The sequence below is a fragment of the Leucopleurus acutus genome (assembly GCF_964270905.1).
Source record: "Leucopleurus acutus genome assembly, chromosome: 6".
Classification (NCBI taxonomy): Eukaryota; Metazoa; Chordata; class Mammalia; order Artiodactyla; family Delphinidae; genus Leucopleurus; species Leucopleurus acutus.
The window spans coordinates 64,174,174-64,202,169 of record NC_139149.1 but is presented as its reverse complement, the minus strand read 5'-3'; the positions used below and the strand labels follow the sequence as shown (position 1 = coordinate 64,202,169).

Below are 27,996 nucleotides of genomic sequence, written 5' to 3'. Positions count from 1 at the left end.
AAGACAATAAAAATACCTTTAAAAAGAAATCTCTAGAATTACATTAAATTAGATCTAATTTTAGAATCTGGGAAAAAGGAAATATTATGCCAAGAAAGGACTGTTGAGACAGTTTATAACAGTAAAAAATTTTAAACTTAAATATCTAGCAGTTTACTTACTTTCTCATCTTCCCTACCTTGTTCTAAAAATAACTCTACTCAATATTCTGTAATAACCTACATGGGAAAAGAATCTGAAAAAAGAATAGATATATGTATATGTATAACTGAATCATTTTGCTGTATGCCTGAAACTAACACAGCATTGTAAATCAACTATATTCCAAAATAAAATTTAAAATTAAATTAAAAAAAATAAAAAGAAACATCGAATTGCAGAATAGTTAAATAAATTAAGGTATATCCAAAGTTATCCATTTACTATTTCATTTAGGAATCACTGACTTGGAAGACACTATGCACCCAGCACAGTTCTAAGCACAGGGAATATAGCAATAAAATAAGATTCATGGAATTTACATTCTGGTTTAAAGAAAATGTACACAATAAATAATCTGTACGTTGAACTATTACATATCATTTTAGTGATAGCATATACTGGTACATAAGGATGGCATATAAAATACTAATTTATGGGGCTTCCCTGGTGGCGCAGTGGTTGAGAGTCCGCCTGCCGATGCAGGGGACCCAGGTTCGTGCCCCGGTTCGGGAGGATCCCACATGCCGCGGAGCGGCTGGGCCTGTGAGCCATGGCCCCTGAGCCTGCGCGTCTGCGGAGCCTGTGCTCCGCAGTGGGAGAGGCCACAGCGGTGAGAGGCCCGCGTACCGCAAAAAAAAAAAAAAACAGAAAAACTAATTTAATATTTTGTTTCTATGGGAAAAAATGCTCTCCAAGCACCAAGAAATTCCCTTACATACTTGAGATCTGGACTGACGGAAGTCCAGACCTATGAATAGCTAACCTCTTTAAGTACTGGAACTATAAATGTGCTATGTTATGGGTTCAAGAAGATGTTACTTGATGAACTTCTGAAATGCAACCAACCTCAATATTGCGATGCTATGAAATGATCAAAATAGACCACCTCCCCCCAAAAAAAGTGCTGTGGTAGTTCAGGAAAGGGACAGTTACTGTGGTTTGAGGTCGTCAGAGCAGACTTATAAGAGACAGTAAAACCTTTTGTGGGTCTGGAGGATTGATAAAAAGGCTTCAGCAAAACAGGAAGGTGGAGGAGGGCAGAGAGGGCACTGCAGGTTGGGAAGACAGCCTGTGCAAAGGCATGGAGGCAGGAACATGCAAGCACGTTCAGGAAATAGCAAATAAGTTTAATTAGGCCTATGGAGGGCAAGGTTGAAAGGGTAGGCAGGGCCAGAAAGCTGAAAGCTGGTTGTTAAACCCTGGGCTAAGTAGTTTGGACTAAAGCCCAAGAGCTCACGGAGAACCACCTGAAGAGATTTTTGCAAAAAGTTATTTTATGAAATAGTGGTCTTGAGGGACTATTATATGTAGTGAACAAAGAATGGCTTTGGGATTAGTCAAATGTGGGTTGGCTGGAGTCCCAGCCTCTCTATCGGGGCAGCTGTGTAATCTTGGGCAGGCTCCTTAACCTCCGTGCATTTCACTTTCCTCATCTGTGAAGTGGGGACAGTAGCAATACCTACGTCTCATAGCCGAGGGCAATGGGATAACGGCTGCTAAGTGCTGGCACTGGATGCAAACATGTCCAAACACAGTAATTTCCCAGGAGCCTCTGAGAGCGACGGAGCCACAGAGCAAGAGACTGAGGGTGCGGGTACCAGTCAGAGACTGGGCAAAGGGTGAGCCTGAGTTAGGACAGCAGAAATGGAATTCCAGAGGAAGGGTAGATGAGGGGGAGGGGAGATGGGGGAAGTTTGCAAAGAAATAACAGAACTCAGTTTCAGCTGGATGAACAGGGTGGGTGAGTCAGAGATGACAGAGGTTTCAGGAGTGGTTATGAGAGCAGCACTGACAAAAACAGGGGAGCCCAGGAACTGGGACCATTTCCACAGAGGAGACAGAGAATTTGGTTTTAGACAGGCTGAGGAGAAGGCGTGACCGAGTGTACAGGCAGAGAGAGTCCACAGCAAGGGAGGGGGTGGGAATGTAGCACGGGCTGGATACAGAGGTCTGAAATTTAAAGAGAGTTTTCAGCCCTTTTGAGAGAAATATGGTGCAGTGATTAAGAGCACATGCTCTGGAGTCAGACTGCCTGAGTTTGAATCCCAGCTCCACCATTACTAGCTGTGTGAACTGGGTCCAAGTGAGTTAACTTCTCTGTACCTAGTTTTCTCATCTAGTGGAGTAAAGTGGAGTTGAGAGGATTAAATGAGTTGACGCACTTAAAACACCTAGAACAGTGCCTGTGGCACCCCATACCTATCAGCTGCCGCCACTACCACCACTACCATCATCAAAACAGAGACTGCAAGGCTTCCCTGGTGGCGCAGTGGTTGGGAGCCCACCTGCCAATGCAGGGGACGCGGGTTCGTGCCCCAGTCCGGGAAGATCCCACATGCTGTGGAGTGGCTGGGCCCGTGAGCCATGGCCACTGAGCCTGCGCGTCCGGAGCCTGTGCTCTGCAACGGGAGAGGCCACAACACTGAGAGGCCCGCGTACAGCAAAAAAACCCCAAAAAAACAACAACAAAAAAAGCCCAGAGACTGCAGTTGAAACTAGAAGCATGCCTGTCATCTCCAAAGCACAGAGCACAGTCGTTAGGATCAAGTTGGCCTGGGTTAGCCCTTCAGCTCTGTCAAGTACTTGCTGTGTAACTTGGACAAGTTATTTCACCTCTCTGAGCTGTAGTTTCTCTACCTATAAAAATATGGTTCAAAATTCCTGCTTGGTACTATTGTGAAAATCTATAAAATACCACATATGTAAAGTGCTTAGTTCAGTGCCTGGCCCATATGAGCACTCAACAAGCTATAGTTACTATTATTGAAGCTAAAAGCAGAATACTGTATCTTGATCATCCCTGCAACCAAGGTTGGCCAGAGGAGAATCCCAGTGAAACAGAGAAGAAGCAGTTGGAAAAAAAGGAGAACTTCATGGGGCCTAAAAGAGGAGGCTCATTAAAGAAGGTCTTGCAGGGCGGGTCAGAGGATGAGGCTAGAGAACAAAGCGGAAAGCAGATGGTGTCCTGCTGCCAAGAATGCTTCTTCTATAGAGCAAAAAGGGCAAAGTCAAATGATGGGAGAGAAGCTGAGGTCTATGGGTAGGAATGACTGAAGTGGGAAAGGCTGAGGTTGTTCTCAAGACAGGAGATCACTACTACACTAAATCCTGAAGGAGAACAGAATGGCAGGATGAGGACACAGGTAGAGAGATCAGGATGGGGGAAGCAGGGTCACCCCCGAGACTGGAGAGAGGGCACAGGGATGGGCCACAGAGTATCTGAAGCATACAGGGAGACAAAGACATCCCCCCACCAGCATCAAGGTCAATGTCAATTTATTTTGGTCACATGAATGGACTTTGTCCCAGTAGACAGTCTCAATCTTTTCAGCAATGTCGGTGGCCAGGTTAAACTCCACAAGCGTGTGCAAAGTGGCAGAAATTAGAGGAGAGGCTGACTGTCTAGAACCGCCGCAGAGGCAAGCCTGCAGTGTCTAGGACAGTGAGGTCAGCTTCTTCCCCAACCTGAAGTTCATAAAGGCAAAGTAATGTCTGTGTGTTTTGTGAATATACTCAAGTAAAACCCTTTTAATGGAATGTTAGCTGGACACACTTTATGAATATAACATCCCCCTTAAAGTCATATTTTCACATAAAGATTAAGTTTGGAATGTGGAGAGGGCTAATAAAAATGCTGCAGATTTTGAGTTCACACATGTGTAAAGCAAAATAAGAATTGGTTGGGGCATGAACACAGGTTGCCAAATTTCAATTTTTCTAAGTGAGGACATAAAATAACGTAACATCTCCTTTCACCATAACTTCATAAAAGAAAAAAAATTAATATCAAAAAAACTTAGGCCCAACATCATCTCAAGATAATTAAATCAATTTAGATATATTAAATACTTGTTATGTTGTTTTTGTGTTTTTTTGTTTTGTTCATTTTTGAAGGTCAAATGAAAGCTGTCTCACAGACTGGAAATGGTCTGTGGATCCAGTTTGGACCAACGTGCTAAGGCTCATTTCAAGGAAGGAGAAAGTTTCTGCAGATTAAGAGGCTGAGAGATGGTACAGTGAAGAATCACGTATTAGCTCGGAGTATTTAATAACTGATCCACAGTGGCACACCACTACCAGGATCTAACTGTGGATCTACCAGGATCTAACTGTGGATCTAAGATCAGTATAATTTTGCTGTTTATTGTTGGTTGTTGGGAAACATACACTGTTCCGTGGGCCAGATGGAGCAGCAGAGAAGGCAGCTGTGTAAGTGACCTAGTAGACTGTCAGCAGCGAGGCTGGAGGGTGCTCCCAAGGCAGCACTCAGCTGGGTGATTGCCCCCAGGGTCTGGGGTGTGGGAGGCTAATGAAGCCAGAGGGAACTGCTAACGCAATGAAGCGAGAGGGTTGAAGTGGGTGGGAGTACGGGTAAGGGAAAAACCAGATTCAGGAATTGTGAGGGCGCAGGAGAACGGACAGGTAAGAAGCCCGAGACATGGCAAAGAGGAGATCTGGGATATAAAAATAAGAAAAAAAAAAAAAAGCTGGAGGCAATCAAGGGGGCTTGGGGGGTGAAAGGTACAGCACCCACCATTTGCCCCTTTTACGTCTGTTTCTTTGGCTCATCCTGAGAGCCCACAATGGGCAAGAACTAACCTTCTGCACACCTGTCCATTTCTTCCGAGTCTTGTAGCCAGGCTGCCACTTTGCTCTGCCCGGTCGTGCAGGTTGCAGGGAGGCTGCTACCGCAGGGTAAAGGGGACTGCCATGGAAAGCTGTTTGGCTGCGCCTACGATGAATAAAAAAACGCGTATGGTTAGGCAGAAATAGTACATTTAGGTTACTAAAAAGAACACAAGTATACTCAAAGCGACATTAAAAAAGAGAGGAACAAAAGGCACGCTCAAAATATGGAAGAAGCCTCTTGGCTAAATGTGGTATGAACTCAGTACAGCCAAAATTTCTAAGCAATAACGACACAACACTCGTTAAGCTGCCATCTCCACCAAAAAACAAAGGGGACAACATTCAAGTATGTTACATCTCATACTCGCAAGGACATGCCAACTCAAATTGTCAATAGTTTTGCATTACTCAGTAAGTTACAGCTGATACAGTGTCCTTGTTGCAGTACTCATGAGTGAAGGCCTTTCCTTTCGGAAAGCTCTCTGTACCCTTATGATCAACTCATGGTCTCATCAGCTACCTGTGATTCTTAAATACATTACCCACCAGCAAGCAACCTTGTCATGCTGTGAATGCGTATTGAAAACTGTAACATATAAAATGGCAGTCTTGCCAAGTTATTATTACCTATAGCTGATAGACTTTCCATTAAAGGGATTTTATGTGAAATAAAAGTTGTATGAAGTATGTAGATACTAAAGTGAGTACAGTAAACACTGTGAAAAAAGCAGAAACTTATTTCCCCCAAAGCTGAAACAACTTTAAAACTCCATATTTGACTTTAATATTCAGTTACAACTGACTGTGTCTCTTCTAAATCATTATGAAGAGAAGGACGCACATACTTAGCAAACCCAGACTTATTTATTACCCTCACAGGGCCACAAACCAATTAACATTCGAGAGTCTCATAATTTGATGCTTAGAATTCAAGCAAAGTGATAAAAAGCTCTTTTCACTCTTTACTGCATTTTGATAAATGTAACAGAAATCTTTCACTGAGTTAGATCTCAGAGGTATGTCATTTGTAGCTAGAGCAATAGATCTATGAAAACCAGAGTCGAAGAGCTTTCTTATTCCAAGGCAAACAGTGGGGAGGATCTGGTTTCAGTTCTCCATTCTCGGATGTCACCCAAGTTATTTAACAAATAACACAAGGGATGAAAATAATATGTCTTTTATCAACACTCTGTGCCAAAGACACAGGCAGAAGCTGGAAGAACCAAAGGATCAAACATTTATATTTTTTAAATATCCATCTGGGATACATTTCTTGTTTAATTTGGACAAACTCTGGGATTCATTCTATTCTGTGATGAGAACACAGGAGGCCCAGAGAAACTTGGGGACTATCTTGCACATCTTGTGTTGGGTCATTCACTAAGTGCCCTACTTCCTAATAACCCTGACCTACTGGTTCATTTCCTTTGATTTCAGAAGCAGTTAGTACTAGGGTTAACCCAATACCCTGTTCCTAGGAGAGAGATATTCCATAATGAAATAAGGTTTGAGAGCCTTGTGAAATACAATTTACGGGATTTAACAAAAATTAGGTAAGTAATTTCCATCAAAATAGCAAAAACTAAATACAGCTGTGTTTCATTTAATCTGATTTGATGAGGCTTGCAGTTACTCCATGAGGTTTTTCAATGCTTTGCAGAGGAAACTTGGATATGTTATTCCATATATCCCTATGTAGGAAAACAGAGAAAAGCAGAATCTTCGCTGAAACACATTTCAACTCCACTCCTTGTGGCAGCTAGTTATTCACAGATGTCTCTATTCTCAATCTCAGGTGCCAAGTGAGAAACCGGAAGACCCCTGGGCGGTGCAATGTGGCTATGGTTCAGAAAACTTAATTATTGAGGCAAAGGTAGAAATAGCTGTCTCCCTGTCTATTGTCTTCACCTTGGTTTTTAACAGGCAACACCTCTAGCTTTTCAGCAACACAGAAAAAGAACTCTTAATACAGCCGAAAGAATAGCTTCAGCCTCCCTTAATCTGGTACCTGGTATAATGAAAAAGGCACTGATTTTGGAAACAAAGATGAAGATTCTGATCTTGGCTTAGCTGCTTAATGTCTATTTAACTTCTGGAAAAATTCTTTACTGTCTCTGAGCTTTGGGTATATTTAAGACTAGAGATGAATGAATGTCCAATGCTTAAACACAGTGCCTAGTCATTCAAATATATTATATTCAAATATATTATATTACTGTCACAATCTCTAGCCCACTTGTGTTAACCTCATGGGGAAATTCACTGGTCTTTCTCACGGTCATGTATATATTACAGCTCAAGGCAAAAAAACAAGCTTCACTTTAAAAACTTTGTGGTCTTCCTATTACCACCCAGGAAGACATCAATTTCTAGGTGCTGATTAACCAAATGTTCACTCTACTTCTTAATATTCCCACAAAGCCACATACAATTTAGATGTACTCCATTCATAGAAAGGAAAACTTAATTCTCTTGGTCCACATTTCCACCTAATCTATACTTGTAATTAACTTTGATGGTAAATATCACTATTGTCTTCTGAGGGTTAGTTTACAAAGCACACCTTCTCTTTCTGGTTTGTAAAATGAGACACAGTTAACATGTTTGCATAATTTTCCAAGCAATTTCTGGGCTGACTTTCATATAACAATGTCATACCTTTCCATCCCCAACAGAAACATTAGCAGCTGGTGAGGATTCAGCTGTGGAGGTTGAAGGAAATATGTGAAAACTAGCATCTCGTGGTGATCTCACAATTTCATTCTGCCGATACAATCGATGATGGCGCAGTTTGGAGACCCATGCATCAAACCAGTCCTGGGATTTCACCTAAAACAATAAACAAGAGGAGTAGGTAATGGTGAAACCAATCTCCTGTTTACCACTGATATAGGCAAGTGATTTCCCCACATATTGGCAGAGAAACTGTTGAAAGGCACTTTTACCTTCAAATGATAGATGTGTTCTTCTGTGTCAAGGTCTATTCTCCGAGCTTTCTTTTTAATTGACATGACAGAGAGTCCGACATCGATGCTTCCGTGGACCTTCCCTTTTTGAATCTGAAATCAAAAGACTGGTAAAAAGGCTGGAAGGACATGTGATTTGACATGCTTTTGTACTGAAGTGAGCTTAATGTAATCTTTAACTTATCTATAGGAGATGGAACATCACACCACCTCTACAAAGAGGAAATGGCTAAGGTTCTGAAGTTAAGGTCCTGAATCTGAGGACAGCTGAAGTTGCAGTGACTTCATACCAATTTCAATAAGTAAGACTATTCATCTCATTCCTGTTTTTGGCATAACTTCATAATTCTAGATTGCACAGTTTATATCCTAAAAAAGATACCTTTACTGGTTCCTAAAATAACTATGGTCAATCTCTGACCTATAACCCAGAAGATCCCCAAGTAATCAGCTAGAAGACTGCTGCTGGGGCAAAACTGGGCAGCTAGTACAGAGTGCACGAAGCAGCCAGCTCTTCCTTCTGGCTGCCCTCATCTGGTCAAGGACACACAGCTGATTCAATGAAGGAGCTGGGGACAGAACTGAAATCTGAGCCCTTTGTTACTTACCCTATATACAATGATAAGAAGGAGAGCAGTTTCCAGTTTTGCATGCAAACAATGACTTTTTATATTAAAGAAAAATAATTTCGAATAATTTTAGAGTTGGGATGGCCAAGATAAAAGAATGTATGAAACAGAAATGAAGTTCATAAGATAGGTCTTAAAAAGACTTCAGTAAGAACAAATGTTGCTTTAAACCTCAAAAAAAGCACATGTAGCATAGTTTATTGAGAGATGCAGGAAAAAAGCCTACTTGGGTTTTCTCTCTAAGACAGAAAGGGTGATTTTTATTAGTTGGTGACTTTTAGGTTTAAGCTTCTGTTTTTAACAACACACATCACAATAGTTAAGTCAAATCTTCATGCACCAGTTTGAGATTTTATGCTAGCTTGAGCATAAGCGTAAAACACACCTTCCACGCAACATTTGTTAAATCTTACAGGCACAGCAATGCACAGAGCTGGTAACTACGGCACAACACTTGTACACTGTGGCGGTTACTCACTTCAAGCAGAATTCTAAACCAATCTTTGTGTCTACTTACATCAAGTGGTGCCTTTGAATACTTTAACATTCCATTATCCAGGACAAAAAAACGCTGCAAGAACCAAACAATCCCCAGTTATTGTCAGTATTTTGAATTATATAAAACATTCACAAGTGTGGGTCTAACATTGCTTGGTATTTTGTAATCAGTATGTTTGATCATTTTCATGTATTTGAATTCAGTGCACCTGGCCACGGTCAGTCACATGAAATGGTAAGGAAATCTTAGCTCAAGTTCCATACTATTTACCTAGTAGGGTTCTTTTATACATAATCCAATGGGGATGAAATCTCTCACCACAGTTTTTCTTTTCTTTTCTGTTTTTCTTTCTTTCTTTTCTTTCTTGGCTGTACCGCACAGCTTGTGGAATCTGTTTCCTGACCAGGGATTGAACCCAGGCCACGGCAGTGAAAGCCCTGAATCCTAACCACTAGACCACCAGGGAACTCCCCCATCACCACGGTTTTTCTTAATGGGGGTGTCAGGGGTTGGGGGGGAAGGGAGGAATCCCAGGGCCTGCAACTAAGACTTTCTAAATGAATCACGGTGGGGTGTTTTTGAAAGTGAGAAATGAAAATAAATGAAATGAAAATAACCTGAGTTAGGTCACAGTGATTCTGTGAGGAATTTGTCTACAGGGGATTTTCCACCTTGGAGATAAACTCCTGAATCTCCCTGGCTACCATAGATAATTCTGAAAACGCCCATGTCTGTTAACAGAAGCCAATGGACTGGAGCTATGAATAATGAATTATCTGCAAACTTTAAAAAGTAGCCTTATCAATATGCTTGCATCTCCACTTAGCAAAATACTTGCAGTTCACTCTTAGTAAAAGAGATTAAAAATTATTTCTGAACTATATTAAGGGGAAAATATATACATTTGGGGCAGTTTTTGTCTCTTTCAAGACACTCATGGTCCAGTCCAAATGAATCTAGCCATTTTTGCTCCACAAACCTCAGGAACTCTCTGCTGTTGACTTCCTTTCCATGGACAATTGACTAGAGAAAAAACAGCATTCAAGGACCCAATCAAACAATGGGTCCAGTGTCCTCCTCTAGTCTCTACAGATGCAGGGAGTCTTTCTGTGGCTGGTAAATTACTCTGCTGGGAAGTTTTTATGTGACTCAGGAACTCTTAGCTGCTGAGGTGACAGGCAGTCAGGCCTGGAGACACCCTACACAGAACTCACAGAAGGTCACTGTAACCCCTTTGTTATAGGTTCTGGGGTTGCGGGGGGGGGGGGAAGAAGTAAGCACTGGAAGAAGGAATCTCTATAGCTGAAAAATACTTGACTGCCTATGACTTGGGCAATCAAATGGGCTGATGCTTGAATAAATATCTGATGGTATTAGAGACCAAGAGAAAAGGCAATGCAAGGGAGAACCTCCTATTGCTTATGTAGCAAAATGTCTAAGGGAAGGTCCAGAAAGAGTTGCTGTTGAACCACAGCCAGTTTTGCTGAAACATGGACTGAGAGTGCTTAATCAAAGTTAGCCATTTATATAAAATGTGTTTCTTTGACCCCTTTCTTCTGTTTGTCCATTCCTATCTATCAAAGAATTCTAGCAGGGATAACCTATAGGATGGTCACAGGGAAAGAGATAAGAGGAATTGCAAAGTGGTAAGGTCAGGATGAAAGGCAAAGGTGATTCCAGGAAGGAGTGTGGCCAGTTGGCCAAAATCCAAGAAAGAACAAGGGTGGGGAGAGATTCCTGGCACTGGTATAACATTATGGGTGCAGGGGCAACTGCCAAGGTTTCTGACAAGTGAGAGGGAAGAAGACTCTTTGACCGGTTTTTATTCCACCCTCAGAGATAGGGGATTGGGGCAACATTTCCCAACTGTTAATTTTTAAATCCTTCTCTTAAATTGCAAAAAATATATTTCCTCAAGGATGTTATAATCCATAACTTCCCCTTTTGGGTCAATGGGCAGCCACCAGCCCGCCATTTGTGCCCACAAATCCATCTGCCTTGAGATGAAATCCATCAGCAGATGTGGCAAGTAATGAACCTGTTCTTTCAGTGATTTCAGACAAGATACTGGTGGTCTACCAAAAGGCTTATAGTGAAAATAGAGGACAACTTTCTTCTCCTAAGCATCCAGAATTCCTGCTACTCACGTAACTGCAACAATACAGTGTAAAATATTTTCTCCATAATTAAAACTGGAAGATGGAAAAAGAATGTGGAGTTGGGTAGAGAGGAATAAACCATATACGTTAAAGGGCAGTAAACAAACTTCCAAGATCAGTGACGTTCCATCTTTAGTTTGCACTGGTAACAATAATTCTAGGAATCTACCCCGAGGACTTAAATGGAAATTCATGTATAAGAATGTTCATCACAACTTCATACAATAAAAAATTAGACATATGCTACATATTCAGCAATAGGGAATTGGTTCAATAATGGAATTAGTATAAATCCATCCAATGGAAGCCATGCCTGCATTTTATAAAATCTCATATTTAGAAGAGTATTTAATAAGAACATATTTATACTAATTTAAGTTAAAAAAAGCAGAGTAAACAAAAATATGTCCAAACTGGATTTTAAATATCGTGTAAAATATTTTTTCCCTGCATACAGACATTACAGATCTCAGACTTAAATAGGTATGATAGGTTGCAGCCTGTACAGTTAAAACAAGGCCTTGAAGACTAGCTTTACACATACAACTGTACTCTTGGTTTCCCACCTAATGACACCAAATAAGAGCCTCTATTTATGAAGATGATCTGAAGATAATATGATGAAAATGTTACCTTGTGCCAGCCCTTTAAAGGCCATTTTCTCTTCTTTAGCATAAAGCCTTCATGTTTGTCTGGTCTCTGGACATTGGTTTGGCCTATTTTCAGCCCTTCTATAATCTCCCAGCTGTCAGCTTCCTGAGAGAAAAGAAGAAAAACAAATCACATGTTTCTCAGTGTTTGATGACACACTTAAAGCAGATTCTTAAGTAGAAATTGCTTTTAAAGCAATACTCAACCCACCAGAAGTCCGAACAACATTCTGGAGCAAATTCTAGCCTCAGACCCAGCTATGCACTTATAATTGAAGTGAGAACGAGTTTCCGGGTATCCCTGGAGGTATGAGGGTCCATCAGAGATGAGCTGGATGGAGGTGGAGTCTGGGGTAGAATGGACTTTTGATTGCCTGCATTCACAAGGTTTAAAATGCATTTTTCCAGACAGTTCATCTCTGGGCACAGAGGCACTTTAAAGTTTTAAAATAAGATCATTTTGGTGAAACATGTTCAATGCGTGTGTGGGCCTGGTTTTCTGTAGAAATGAAAAGGCTGCAGCAGCTTAAGTGGCTCATGACTTCTCATGCTGAAGAGCAGCGCTGTGGGCATGTTTCCTCTCGGTGAGGCTGCATGCATTTCAGAGTGAGCATAAAATGCCCCGCTTGCCAAACACCCACCAAGAAGTCCGTGCTTGGAAGACATACATCGTGAGATACACATACCCTTAGGAGCCCATGAAAGAGCCAGAAATCTGGGATTCTAGAGTCCATATCACCCTCCTCTGTTAAAAACAGACTAAATCATGGTTTCCTCTTCCATGAGACACGTTTTGTTCGTCTATGGTGTTAAAAAAAGTTTTAAAAATGAATTGTCAACATTTTAAACATCAGAGGATTGCAGGCTTTAAAAATCCAAATTTCTAGTGTTTTGTGAAAGCCTAAGGTCTGGCAACGCTGGGCCTGCCCTGAAGGACGGCTGCCCGTCTTCAGTTTACCACAGTCCCCCTTGGGTCTGCTTCCATGTTAGATACCTGCCCCTTAGCGACATCCTGGGTTTTAAAATCCCTGGACCAGGTGATTTCTAAGGGCTCACGCAGCTCTAACGTAACCGCTGATCTGGAAAACACTCCTATTCTAGATCTCAGGCTTGGGGCACAATCAAGCAAAGTAGAGGCAGAAACAACGAGGTCACATCCCATGCACGACCGCTGCAATCCTGCTCACAGCGCAAGGAAGCAAAATCCCTCAGCATAACCTGCTCGGCTGCCTCAGCTCTGGAAAGACGGATGCAGCTCCATGGATCAGGGCAGGCCCCTCTGCAGAACGCCCCAACCCAAACTGACTCAGGAAGCTGCCTTCTGACATGTTCTATCAGAAATCATCTTTAGACCACAGCACAAAGACTTCAAGGGGAATGGCAGTGGGTTCCATTTCAGGGCCGCTGGACTTGCTGGCCCAATGTCTGGGTGGTGGCTGCCCAGAACCTGCTGCAGGACTGTGAGGCTCTGACAGGACCCAGGGGCGAAGGGGCCGTAATCGGTTACCGATGTCGGCCACAGGAGCAGGGGGGGAGAGGGCTGGGTATTTGCCATCCACGCCTCTTTCCCCTGTCTTCTCCTTTCATCTCAGAAGCTGCTTGCCCTATGGCCGAGTCAAATCTAAGCCCAAATATGTGTAAACAGAGGGGGATTTTCACCGAAAATTGTTTCCAGGAGATGTGGCTGAACACTGCTTCATGCAAAACATCATGAAGCCTAGGAGATACTCCTGGCTTTTGAACAGCCCTCTAAAGCCAGCATCGTGCTTCTACCCTATCTAAGCCCAACCCTACAACCACCACTGCCCTGAGAACTAACGTGAGATCAGTGCTATTTCTCCATCTGCTTGGTCATCCCTGAGGGGTGCCTAGTGAATGAACTACAGCCCTTACAGAAACGCACCTACCAGTGTTCATTTGGCAACATTAAGAACCCTTTGAAGGAGCTGTAAATTTCCCCTTAACATAAGAAAACAACCCCCAAACTGATTTTCTACTTGAATACTGTCAGAAACTGTGATTGGTGTGAACTGTTAATTAGATACAGTAATTTTAAAATGTATATTTCTCTATGGAATGTGTATCTCTCTAAATAAATCCACTTCTTACCTAAAATATATATATATATATATATATATATATATATATTCTGATGAGACAGTTTAAGGCTCTATACCATGTTTTTTGGACAATAAAAGGGATTATCATCAGGAGTATAAAGCAGAGCGTTTTAGAATTTTCAGTTTTTAATAATGAATTGCAATTGAATTCAGGTGAGCATTGCTTATAAATAATGTTAGAATAATAGAAGAAAATAGTAGGTTCTCATAAAAAGTCCAGTATCTTTGGCTTTCTACTCTCATCAGCAAAGTAGATAAAAATGATAGATTTTTATTCATAAAAGTGATGGATTTCTATAGATTTCTTTTAGAAAGCCTTGGTATAATCAAGAAATTAAAAGAATAACTCTCTATACATGTGTACATATATTCATTAGTGCTCTCTCTGTTCTTAGAGAGATATCAGCTGTATTTAATGATATTTCTATTTTTAGTAGCCCCATCCATAGATACCATCTCCAGAAGAATAGCATTTTTATTTTTGGCTAGATCTTATCTTATTTGAAGGCTAGTGTTCATCTTTGATTTATTGTGTGTGTGTGTGTGTATTTATTGTGTGTGTGTACTAATGAAAATGGAAACATTTAATAATAAGTACAAATGCTTTTTGAATTTTTTTCTAATTAAAATCAGAATGTATTAGTAGCTTGTCCCTGTGCAGCTATGACTACTGATCTCTATCACAGCAGTTTTTTTCTTCTTTGGGAATTTAACCACAGAGGGAAAAAAAATGGGGGGGGGGTATAGATAAGTAAGATAGGAAAAGCAAGAAGTTAAAATGTATTTTTTAAACATAAATAGAGCAGCTCTGATGCAGAATTACTAAACCCAGCAAAAGAAATTAGGAAGAATCCTAACATAGTTCTTAGAGTTAAGCAAACTGTCAAACAGACAAAAAGGCAAAAGATAAAGCCAGAACAAACAACTCTCTCTACTTCAATTATAAATACTGGGGACTTCCCTGGTGGTGCAATGCTTAAGAATCCACCTCCCAATGCAGGAGACATGGGTTCGAGCCCTGGTCCAGGAAGATCCCACATGCTGCAGAGCAACTAAGCCCATGCGCCACAACTGCTGAGCCCGCGTGCCACAACTACTGAAGCCCGCACCTAGAGCCTGTGCTCTGCAACAAGAGAAGCCACTGCAATAAGCCTGAGCACCGCAATGAGGAGGAGCCCCTGCTTGCTGCAACTAGAGAAAGCCCGCGCACAGCAACAAAGACCCAATGCAGCCAAAAATAATAAATAAATAAAGTAAATTTTTAAATAAATAAATAAATACTGATGATAATGTTACAGATAAGGTGTGTAAGAAATGAAATATCCCATCCCAGGACTTAGTACAATCCATCTCTATACTTAGTAGACCAGGTCTATCTTGAGAAAGCTAAAATTACTTTCTGAAGATTGAATAATTTTTTCATAATTTCAATTGATATTAATTTTCTGCTTAAAAGCCACCAACTTTCATAGGTTTACTTAGAAACAGAGTCAAAAGCCCTAATGTGATCACATCAGTACTTGAATCAGATTATATAAACATTTTTGCTCTTACAGAGGCTTTAAAAAGACCTTTGATGTAATAACAATACCTAAAAACAGAAAGTAACCTAATTATAGCCCCAGTCTGCTCATTTGAAAAAGCCAGAGACACTTCCTTTCTCAAGGGTATATTCTCTGTGCATGTGTGAGTGGGCGGGGGATATGTGGAATGCTTTAGGAGGTGAAAGCACCAAACAAAGAAACTGGAAAAATCCTGAGACAGGAGTATGTGTACTTCAAACAATGTTCTTCCACCACCAACCAGTGCCCAGGAAGCCCATCTTCTCTCAAAGGGGCTGAGAGATGGTGAGATGCTATGGTGTCTGGATTGGATGGGATTCTCTGATTTCATCAGGTCCCAAGAGATGTGTTATCTATTAACAGAAAAACACAAGAGTATTAGTTGTACAGCAAGGTTCAAGCGGGCAGCTGCACGGAGGAGTAATGCGAAGTGGATACTGTTGGTGCCCTACCCAGATCCCTGTATCAGGCCAGTGGACCCATGTCCCAGCTGCTGTGAGCACTGTGAACTGCTAAGGCTAACAGCTTCCTTCTTCTACCAGGAATTGCTGTTTGGTCAAGCTGGGGCCTTCACCTGGGAAATTATGCTGTAGCATGACCCTCCCCCATGGCTCTCAAGGACTGAAGGACACAAGGGTACAAACATCTGAGGGAATGAAAAGTCCTTCTTGCCTCAGGGTGAGTCCAACTCTGTGAGGTAACTCATGCTCCAGAGCTCACCATGGGATCAGGCTGAGGGTGGACTCCAGCTGGAACCCCCTATTGCTTAGCATCGACACCTGTCCTAACATCTTCGCTCACCCCTTTCCTCCTAAGGGTTCTTCCTCCATAAATCACAGGCACCTTAAGCTCAGTCTCAGGTTGTCCTAGGGAATCTGACATAAAGGAAGAATGTGAAATAAAGTAATGAGTGTGGTAAGTACAGAGACGGGCTACATAAGACAGCCTGGGGCTGAGGGAGTCAATGACCAGCACTTGAGAAAGGGTTTCTGTGGGCCTAATTTAAAAGAAGTTGGAGTTTATTTCAGTGAAGAAAGGGGAAGGGAGCAGGACAGCATTCCTGCAGGCCTGGTGGAAGAAACAGATGCCCAACAGTGGAAGAGAGAGAGGCATGGCCGGAGGGAACTGCATGCAGGTGGCTGCAGCTGGAGTATGAAGTGAAATGCCCAAGAAGCTGGAGATGTAGCTGGTGGGCCAGGAGTGGCCAGAGCAAGTCATGTGTATGTGTCGCTCCCTACTTGTTGTTTTAATACCAGCACCTCTCCTTTCCATTTCTGTGTCTCATTCTACAAGTCTTCCTTTCTCTGTTTCCACTGCTCTAAATGTCACATACTTCACAGCTATCTGACTCTGGAGAACTTACTTATACATACCCCAAGTCTCAGTTTGCTTATCAACAAAATGAGAATGGTATCGGTACTCACTTCATCGAGTTGGGGACTGACTGAGAGGATGTATGTACTAATCCAGTGCCTGGCTCAAAGTGGGTGCTCAGTCAATGTTAGCTGCCTTCTCCATCACCCCTAAATCAATATTTATTCTCTCTGTCCTTTAGCTGTGTATAAGAGAGGACTGAGGTTTCAAAGAGATTAGTCGTCACATTTACCAAGTAGACATTCTCTGTTTGCCATTCAAATAGAAATAAGATCATTTTTCATTTCTAAGTTTTTAAAAAATAGTTTAATAACTCCCCCTTTTTTAGTTTAGCAGTCTACTCCTGTCTGATGGAATAAACTTTATAGTTTGTAATGCCTTCAAAGTGTAAAGAGGTACAAATGTCTGTATTCTACAATATAGTAGTGTAGTAGAGCGTTCTTTTCCTAAAGGATTCTGTTTAATATAGGAAAAGCAATGTGGATGGATCACTTATACATACTTAGAAGTTAATCTTTCCGGGAGATTAAAGTGCTGTGTTTATATTTGGATTCAAAATCCCCATGCGTTCTATTTTCTGAGTTTCTCAGTAGGAGAGCCAACCCACCGAAAATCTCAGGGAATCGAGCAAGGGGTGGGGGTGAGTAGGATGGTGTCTCCTTGACTTTTCTTTGTGATTTTTGCATTTTAGACATAAATGAATTTAGATATTCTCCTAGTCCGAGGAAGGGAAAGTTGAAGGGGAGGGGACACTGGCTTCCATGAAACAGAAAAGGTCTTCATTAGTAGTCCGCAGGGTTCTCCTCAGAGCTCACTGCTAGGAAGGCCAGATGTGAGAAGGGGACTGGAACTCTGAATGTACAACAGCCCCTCTGGCTAGGGACTGTTTTACTCTGCAGGTGGGGTAGAGCTTAAACAAGTCTGAGTTTGAATTCCTGCTCTGCTACTTAGCAGCTTTTTTGACTTTGGGCAAGTTACTAACTCTCGGTTTCCATACTTGTAAAATGTAATAAAAACCTACACTGCATGGAACTGCTCATAAGGATTATAGTAAATGGGATCATGTATCTAAGCACTTAGTATAGCACCTGGTGTGCAGTGCATGGGCAACAATTGTACCTGTTGTTGTGTTGTTACTGCTGGACCCAGTGATTTTTTTCTATAACCTCGATATAGAAATATTAGCTCATCTTACCAACAGGGAATGACAAAGAGTTTCTCTTGCCCTTTTCCCTTAAAATAAAGAGAATTCTGGACGTTTCTATGTAACCCTGCACATCCCAGCAAATACACTTTCATCTCTTTCCTCCTTACGCAGGGCAAAGAAACCCTACATACTGGAGATGGAAAGAAGTGAAAGAGCAGCTCTACAATGGGTGTCACAGCTACCTTAGGGGAGTCAGGTGTAAGAGGTATTGTTCAACTGGTCACAGGCCAGGCATCCTACCATGTGAGAAAGCAACACATTCTGTCACTGACCTTGGAGAGGGGGACCGGTTCCAGCAGTTGCCGACTTACAGAAGGTTCAGTGCTAGAGGAAGAAGTCCTCTCCAGTATGTGGATACTCTGAAAATACATGGAAATACAGCCTAGGGTTAGAGGACCCATTTCTCATGTTGATGGACATGGGGATGAGATCACACAGATCACAGTAAGAACAGTGAGCTATATTAAAAACCGCAAGTTCCTGAGGGGACCAAAGGTAGCAACAACTGTAAGAAAAATGCGAGGATAAGGATTTTGTTTTCTCCCCTTATGGACTTGCTGGTGAATTTCTGCTGCAACGCTGGTTTCAGTCTTAGAGAAAGAGTCAGAGAACACATACATTAAAAAAAAAACAACATGGATTATGTCTCAACATTTTTATAACTAAGAGAATGGTGGCACACCTACTACTTCGACAATTAGCCTTACATAGAAATATTTGCTCATCTCTCCAATGGCAGGAGACAAAGAGAAAGGTCGACATCAAAAAGCCCAGAGCCTTAATACCATTCAGTCTCTAGAGTTTCTTATAATCCTTATAGGATAATTATATATTATAATTATTATAATTATAATAATATGACAATTCTTAAATGCACAGAGAAGAAAACAATACATCACATATAATAAGCAGTAGATGTCTTTCAAAGACTATAAAGAGCATTCACAGATCAGTGAGATGACATTCCAACAGGAAAAGAGGCAAAGCACATGAACAGGCAACTTGTGCAGAACATTTGAAAAGATGTTCAACTTCAACCACAAAGATTTTCAAAGAAGTGAAAACCAAAATAATAATGATTTTTTAAAAACCCATTACATTCAAGAATAGATCAGCGTTGGGGGAAAGGGACTATAAACTGGGTACAGTCTTTCTAAAGAGGAATTTTGCAATTGTATTAAAAAGTCTTTGGGAAAAAAAGTACCTGCCGCAATGACCCAGCAATCCCACAGCTAAGTCTTTACCCTAAGGAAATGATCAGACTGGTATGGAAAGATATAGGAACAGACGTGCTTACTAAAGCATTATTTTATTATAGTAAAAAAAAAATCTAGGGCTTCCCTGGTGGCACAGTGGTTAAGAATCTGCCTGCCAAGGCAGGGGACAAGGGTTCCAGCCCTGGTCCAGAAGATCCCACAGGCCACGGAGCAACTAAGCCCGTGCGCCACAACTACTGAGCCTGCACTCTAGAGCCCGTGAGCCACAACTAGTGAGCCTGCGTGCCACAACTACTGAAGCCCGTGTGCCTAGAGCCCATGCTCTGCAACAAGAGAAGTCACCGCAGTGAGAAGCCCACGCACCGCAACGAAGAGTAGCCCCCACTCGCCGCAACTAGAGAAAGCCCGCATGCAGCAACGAAGACCCAACGCAGCCAAAAATAAATAAATAAAAATTTTTTAAAAATCTAATACATATGAGAATAGTACAGACTAAGGATATAACATGCAGTGAATCAAAGTGACAACATGAATTTCTGTTTATTGGTATGGAAAAAATAGCCATGATGTTCTGTCAACTAAAAAATAAGGCTATAAGGAGTATGTAAAATATGATGATGTTAAACATATAATCAAAATATATTTCAGAATGTTAACAGTAGCTGTATAGAGGTGGTGGGATTATAGATGATTTTTAATTTTTTCTTAATTTTTTTTCTAATTTTTTAGTGCAAAAAATACACATTACTTTATATTTGGAAAAAATTAAGCACTTTATATGAAGGGATAAATCTGAAAGACATTAAAGGAATAATTCAATGGAGTTAATATTTAGATATAGGCTGAAAATGTAACATTTTTCCTCTAGTTATAACATTTCATTGTTTCAATAGACAAAGTTGGATTTTATTACTTATTAAGGTCTCTTTTTAGTATCTCACTGGAGAACTATCAGATTAATGTTTGCTTTTTTCATAAAGAAAATTACACTTTGACCTGAGCCAAATTATTCTAATTTCTTTAGGTTTTCAAGCTTTTGGTTATTTCTGTTACCTTGAAAACAAGAAGTCCGATCATAAATTTTTAAAATCCTACCTGAATGCTTTTTTAAGTCATTTATTAGAAAGAGGATAACTGAAGTGAAAGATTTAGGAATTGCTCCTATTTCTCCAACTTGTGAGGAAGCAGAAGAAATAAGAACAGATATTTTGGGGCCAAATACAAAGTTGGGCAGGGAGAGCGAGAATTCCTAATCTGACAGCTGAAGTGTCCAAGGACGATTTAAGCATTAAATGGGACTCTGCTCTTTCCATTCCCAGGTTCACTTGAATTAACAGGGAAAAATGATACAAGGGACTGAGCATCGACATACTCAGCGCCAGCGCCTTTTGTGGGAGAGTCAGAAGCAAAGGCATACTACAGAGAGAAAAACAGGGAGTGTGTGTTCAGATCTTTAACAGACAACGGGACCCCTATCATTTGAATGTTGGTGCGTTTAATGTTGTCTCAGAGGTCTCTGAGACTGTCCGCAATTCTTTTCTTTTTAAAAATATTTATTTTATGTATTTATTTAGCTCTGTTGGGTCCTAGTTGAGGCACACGGGAACTTTGTTGCGGCATGTGGGATCCTTCATTGTGGCTCTGGGCTCAGCAGTTGTGGCGCACAGGCTTAGCTGCCCCGTGGCATGTGGGATCTTAGTTCCCTGACCAGGGACTGAACCCTAGTCCCCTGCACTGGAAGGTGGATTCTTAACCACTGGACCACCAGGGAAGTCCCCTGTCCTCAACTCTTTTCATTCTTTTTTCTTTATTCTGCTCTGCGGCAGTTATTTCCACCATTCTATCTTCCAGCTCACTTATCCGTTCTTCTGCCTCAGTTATTCTGCTACTGATTCCTTCTAGTGTATTTTTAATTTCAGTTATTGTGTTGTTCATCACTGTTTGTTCTTTAGTTCTTCTAGGTTCTTGTTAAATGTTTCTTGTATTTTCTCCATTCTATTTCTGAGATTTTGGATCATCTTTACTATTATTACTCTGAATGATGTGGTACATATATACAATGGAATATTACTCAGCCATAAAAAGGAACAAAATTGGGTCATTTGTAGAAATGGGGATGGACCTCGAGACTGTCATACAGAGTGAAGTAAGTCAGAAAGAGAAAAACAAATATCATATATTAACACATCTATGTGGAATCTAAAAAAATTGGTATAGATGATCTTATTTACAAAGCAGAAACAGAGACACAGACATAGAGAACAAACGTATGGATACCAAGGGGGAAAGGAGGGGGTGGGATGAATTGGGAGATTGGGATTGACATATATACACTATCGATACTATGTATAAAATAGATAACTAGTAAGAATCTACTGTATAGCACAGGGAACTCTACTCAGTGCTCTGTGGTGACCTAAATGGGAAGGAAATCCAAAAAAGACGGGATATATGTATACATATAGCTGATTCACTTTGCTGTACAGTAGAACCTAACACAACATTGTAAAGCAATTATACTCCAATAAAAAAAAAAAAGACAATGGGAACAAATGACCTGGGACTTGCATTATTTACTTGTTCATGTTAATATTCTGTATGGGATCCTATTTAAAACATAGCAGCTGAATATGAAATTTAGATTTATTCTGAGATCATATAATTAGGAACTAAAATGAGAATTGTTGTTGAAGCAAAAATTGTATTACTTTCTAGGATGTAATCATCTCCCCTCACACCCCTTCACTTTCTTTTTTGTGTTTAAAAATGACAAAAGTAATATATGCTCATTATAAAAAATTCAAGTACAGCATAGAAATATATAAAAGAAGTCAAAGTTCCCACCCCACTGTTACTCTCCCCACCCCTCTAGCTTCTGCAGCAGTGCTTCTCAAAAGGTTGTCCATGAACCCTGGAGGTCCCCAGGGCCCTTTCAGGGCATGTGCAAGGTGAAAATTGTTTTTATAACAATACCAAGATGTTATCTGCCTTTTTCACTCTCATTCTCTCACTAATGTATAGTGGAGTTTTTCAGAGGGTACATAACATAAGGATCCTTCTCTATCTTCACACTTGCAGATGGCTAGGCAATAAAATACACATAACATTGCTTCCGGCTTCCCCCTCCCCCCAACAAATAAACATGGTAAGAAATGCAAAACTTGGAAACAAACTTGACCTTAGCAACTATGCAGGCAAGAAATAAAGGATTAACTCAGGAACTTAGCCAGGTGAAAGAAAGTAAATCGCCTAATTTACAAATCAAGCCACAGAAACAGAAATCAATTTAGGGTATTTAAAGTGTGATAAAAAATGAGTTTTGTCTCTATATAGAGACCTGGGGATACTTAAAATGTTGCTGGGATTTTGTGGGTCAGAAGGGTTAGTGACCAAACAAACCAGGACAGCATCTGTAAAATACCTACTGCAGTACCTGTCACAAGAAACACAACATTAGTCTTTTCTCCACCCGATTTTACAAAAGTTCATATTAGGGAAGAAAAGTAAGAGGTTCATTCATTTCAAACATTTATAATATAGTACACACGTAAACTGAATGAACAATCCAAACCCCAAATTTTGTTGATTTTCCAAGGAACAGAGAATTATAAAAATGTTTCCTAAGATACAGTAAGTACATGAATATTTTTATTACCACAAATATATATATATATTTTACTGAAAAAGTAAAGCATGATTTATAAAACTACCAGCTGATACCTATTATTATAAATGTAACTAGCTTCAAAAAATAAGCTATTTCATTTAATTTTCAAAATGATAAGAAGCCAAAAGCTCTTACACAAACTTGTGCAGTATATTGTATATTTGTATATTATTCGAACGTATCATCTATCCAATAATAAAAAATTAATCCACTACCTTAAGAATTGGCTTCAAACTCATGGTTTTTAAATAAGAGCCAAAAGTATATCCCTGAAGTTTTGTAATTACATACACAACCACTCATTATTTTTAATGAAATATACAAGTACTTGAATGCTACTTTTTAAAATTGCAGATATGAAGAAGACAGTTTCCAAATCTGTCATACTCAGTCTTGGATTCTAGTTCAACTGGATGCTCCATGAAAGTAAGAACCAGCCCATCTTCACCTTGGTATCCCACTCCCTTTACCCCTAGCACAAGGCCCTGCATACCATAGCCAGTCAATTTCTAGAATTTTTCAGTGCTCTCTGATTAATTTGTAGAGAACAGTCCCTCAGCAATCATTAACACAAGATCAGGTATAAAACTGCCTTCTAGCTTCATCTTGGAAATATCAAAATCACAGCTCCAATAGAATAGAACTTTTGAAAACATTTTAAAATAAGGACTTTTAAAATAGGAACATCTGGTGAATTAATCACAGAGCTCTTGTTTATTAGATTTGAAGCTGTGACTGGTCAATGGAGAACACAAAAAAAATATAATGTGGCAACATCTTCAGTTACAAATTAAATCTTCATAACGTTTCCTTTAATATCAAAATTTGTGCTGTACTTCTTTGGACTTTTGTTCACAAGCTGGCTATTTTCATATTCTTTCATGGTGACTTGGAAACACATGCCACGTACCTTCAAGGTGTTATACATATTATATAAGCAGGTTAACTAAAGGGTTACATAAACCTGTTAATTATTCTTTTAAAATCAAGTTTTCTTTCAAATACTAAAGTTACAACTTAATTTCCAGGTCAGTGTTTTTTCTTTAAGACTTTTTTTTTTTCCCTTGAGCAGTTTTAACTCCACAACAAAACTAAGAGAAGGTACAGAGATGTTCCATATACCCTTTGCCCCCACGCATGCATAGCTCTCCGCCATTATCAACACCTCCGACCAGAGTGGTACCATTTGTGACAACTGATGAACTTAGGTTCATTCCAGATCAGTTTTTTAAGGAACTAAGAACACACAGAGAAGGTGGAAGTACTCACCCATCCTTTGTTCCCCCTGCTCAGAGAGAACTGATGCACACTTAGCTTAAAACCAGGAGTCTAGCACACATACTTCACTGCAGCTCTTTAATTTGGTAAAAGTTTGTTCCCCAGGTAGCATCCACTGATCTCAATACCTCCTCGGCAGCAAGCGGAAATCTGCCAACATGACTAAAGTCTGGTTTACCTGGTGTCAAAGATGTGGGTAAACAGACAATGAGGCATTTAACAATAGCTGAACGGTTTAGTTGCGACTCCCGCAGAGAGAAACGTGACTCTCAAAATGAAAGTCCACAGAACTGCTGAATGAGTCTCTTGGTTTGTCCAGCCTGTCGTTTACTTTAATTTCATTTTAAAGATGTAAGAGAACTGCTGGAAATATTTTAGGTTGTGGCTACCAACCTCTGTACAGTCTCACTTTTCGTACAAATTTAAGATGTAATAAGGAGAACTGGACCATTACTCTCTGAATGTTAACTCCTTTGAAATTGTTCGTCTCATTATTTTATCTAAGCTATTTTTCTATTCATGAATTACATAAAATGTTTTCAAAGAAAAATATCCAAAATGATTTATAAACTTCTAAAGTATTTTCTTATTCAAGCTTCTGGCTGTTAGGCTTGTCTCTCTTCTAGTTCTACCTAATTCTGACATAGCAACACTATTTCAGTGATACTAGTAACCTTTATAGTGTTGATGATGATGACAGTGGTGAGAGTTAATATTTAGTGCTTCCTATATCCGTCTCTATGCTTTCCATGGATTATTTCATTCTGTCTTCATAAAAAGCCTTTAACTAATTACTATTAAATTTATTTTATGGCTGACTGAACAGAGAGAGGCACAGTAAGGTTAATGACACAGAGTCAATAAGTATTGGAGTTGGAATGGAAATCAAGATTCTCCTCTGGACTCCAAGCTTTTAAATACTGCCCTCTACTAAAGTTAAAGCTAATGTTAGACGACAAAAAATCACAGCAATTTCAAGTAGTGTTTAACCTCAAGACTAACTGAACACATCTACCACAACCTTTCATGGAAACAGAGGGGCAGAAATGAGTAAAACAAACAAACAAAAAAGGCTACAGCACTCTTAAATATGGTACAACCTTGAGGTTTGTTTCCAAGTTGCAAAAACTAAGAGCAAGCCAGCTAGCTTTTACTTCAGGAATGCAGTGTCTGACGCAGAGAAAACAACATGAGTTTTGCAGTCACACAGACAAGCATACCAACCCCCATGCTGCTATTTACCATGTGCCTTGGGCAGATCATGAACCTTTCTCAGCCTCCATGTTTTCCATCTGTAAAATGGGGATGTTAATGTCTAGCTTGGAAAACATTGCAAGTCACTGAGTTGGCACCCAGTGTATGGACAGTGCTGCCTACATGCTGGCACACAGCAGGCATTCCATAAATGGTAGCTAACAGCTCAGTTATAAATGCTGTAAGAATAAATGTTCAGGAATACTGTGCATTCTTATTTCCACAGAAAGATGTGTTCAAACACCCTGCAGGTGTACCACACCTGAGTACCCTTTTGAAAGCAAAGAATCCGTACCTGACATGGCCATTATGTTACTTGGTCAATCTAGCAACCATAGTTAGCACCACGTCATGACCAGAGCATCGGAATTTACAGAGAAAGCTGACAAAGTGAGTAGAGACAGATGCCCTAGATACCTGCCAGTGGGAAAGCAACAGCAGCGGATGGCAATGCACATTCTGCATCCCTCTGAATGTCTACAGCAAAAGTGGTGCACGGACTTGCCTGCTGCCTTCTTAATAATGTCCTTCAAGGAATTACTTTTATTATTTTTGGAATAGCATAAAATATTAAAATCACCGAAGCCAGAAGGCCATGACTGAAGAAGTAGTAATTCTACTACTTTCTCTATAGTAACAGTTATCTTACTCTCACTGAAAGACGGCAGAATTGCCTTAATAATAACTCTCGGGCTTCCCTGGTGGCACAGTGGTTGGGAGTCCGCAAAGGGAGAGGCCACAACAGTGAGAGGCCCGCGTACTGCAAATAAATAAATAAATAAATAAAGCAGTTTTGTAAACTTATGGTCCTTTGGGGTGATGTTTTTATAGTCCTAATGAAACACCTGAAAATGTACTCTGTAAGAGCAATGATGTCCAAACCTGGGTGAATAACAGTCTCCTGCGGAAGCTTCTATAAACAACAGATTCCCAGACCTCGTCAACAACCTACGAATGAGACCCTCTGGGGTTCACAACCTTGCTGCTATAAACATGCTGACCCAAACCAGCCAGCTCAAGGTAATAAGATAACTTCTTTTTTTTTTTTTTTTTTTTTTTTTTGCGGTACGCGGGCCTCTCACTGCTGTGGCCTCTCCCATTGCGGAGCACAGGCTCCGGACGCGCAGGCTCAGCGGCCATGGCTCACGGGCCCAGCCGCTCCGCGGCATGTGGGATCTTCCCGGACCGGGGCACGAACCCGTGTCCCCTGCATCGGCAGGCGGACTCTCAACCACTGCGCCACCAGGGAAGCCCAAGATAACTTCTTAAGTGAGAAACTAAGGCAGGCCAAGAGAGCCAAAGTGTTCTGGCAAACACACCAGGGCAAGCAGTGAACAGATTCTTTCTCAGATAATGTTGAGTTCTAAATCACTTGTGGGTAATGAGCGTGAGTGCCAGGTGGCAAATTTCCTTCCAGTGGTCTCAATTGCAGCACATTTGACATGGACTGAACACCTACTGTAAACACCAAGCAGAAGGGGCAGCAATATCCAAATGGTGGGGAGAGCAAGAAATCTGTGGGGCTGCTCATTTTGTTTCATGGAAAAGGTTAATTGCAGTTTTCAGTAAACAAATAAATGATCAGAATTTCTCACTCCAAAAGCAATACATGTAGTGAAAGTACAGAAAATGTAAAATTCAGGAATGCACAAAGAACATAAAATTCACCTTTGATACCAGTACTTCACAATAATTATTAACATTTTCGTCTATGTACCTTCTGGTCTATTGCTTCCCAGGCCAATGAGGATGTGAAAAATCACTGTTATTGCTGAGTGAAAAAAAAAATGAGGAGGAAATGCGTAACTCAAAAATAACTGACAAATGCTGCCTTACGAAGTTCACTTAGACAAGTACAGAAGGCCTTTCCCCTAGACATTCCAGCTTGTCAAGCCCTACCACAGAGCAAATAGTGAAGTGGTCAAGAAAAGGGGTGCAGAATCAGGCTTCCAGGGAGCAAACCCTGTCTTAGCTGTTCATTAGCTGTGGCCAAGATATTTCACCACTTTATGCCAGTTTAGTTTTCTGAAAAAGGTGATGGTAGCTCAACCTTCCACAGTGAGAACTCGTGAGATGTCAGCTGTTGCTGGTGTTGCTCTATTATTCATGAACTTTTCCTAATATTTAGACTTTTCAGAACACCCAATTTACAAAATGTACCTAAGTCACAGAAGTTGGTCATAGTGTGAGTTTCTGCAAGCGGATATTATTTTCCTATCGACACTGGTCGTCAGTCCTAAAAGTTAGGTTCCTTGGGATGAATGGAATCCCCAAAAGCCTAAATTGGAAGCAAGTCAGGAATTTAAACATACCTAGCCCCACGGGCTTTATTTACCAGCATCACTATGGTGAGGACACTGCAGATTTTCATGTTAGGTTAGTACTTCTCTCTGAACTGAGAGCTAGGTCCCAGGGTCACCCGGCAAATCCCTGGATCCACTGAATTCTACGATTTTTCTATTTAGATACTGGCAGATTTCAAATTATATTCCTCTTCACTGATAAGACTGAAGATGATTTAAACTGGAGGTTAGGTATAAATCAAGAATGCTTGAATTCTTCTCTCCGGAAATGAGAGAATTTT

General features: G+C 40.5%; 1 protein-coding gene across 5 annotated transcripts in view; it reads right to left on the bottom strand.

Moving 5' to 3' along the window:
• OSBPL6 (oxysterol binding protein like 6) overlaps positions 1-27,996 on the bottom strand; it is a 92,182-nt gene that overhangs the window by 49,783 nt on the left and 14,403 nt on the right. For all 5 annotated transcript variants that reach the window (XM_082841164.1, XM_082841165.1, XM_082841167.1 and 2 more), the window contains exons 2-7: positions 18,269-18,355; positions 11,717-11,839; positions 8,943-8,996; positions 7,776-7,889; positions 7,489-7,659; positions 4,801-4,933 (exon numbers count right to left, since the gene is read on the bottom strand). In XM_082841164.1, the coding sequence (XP_082697290.1) occupies positions 4,801-4,933; positions 7,489-7,659; positions 7,776-7,889; positions 8,943-8,996; positions 11,717-11,839; positions 18,269-18,355 (682 nt within the window). The remainder of the gene's footprint in view (positions 1-4,800; positions 4,934-7,488; positions 7,660-7,775; positions 7,890-8,942; positions 8,997-11,716; positions 11,840-18,268; positions 18,356-27,996) is intronic.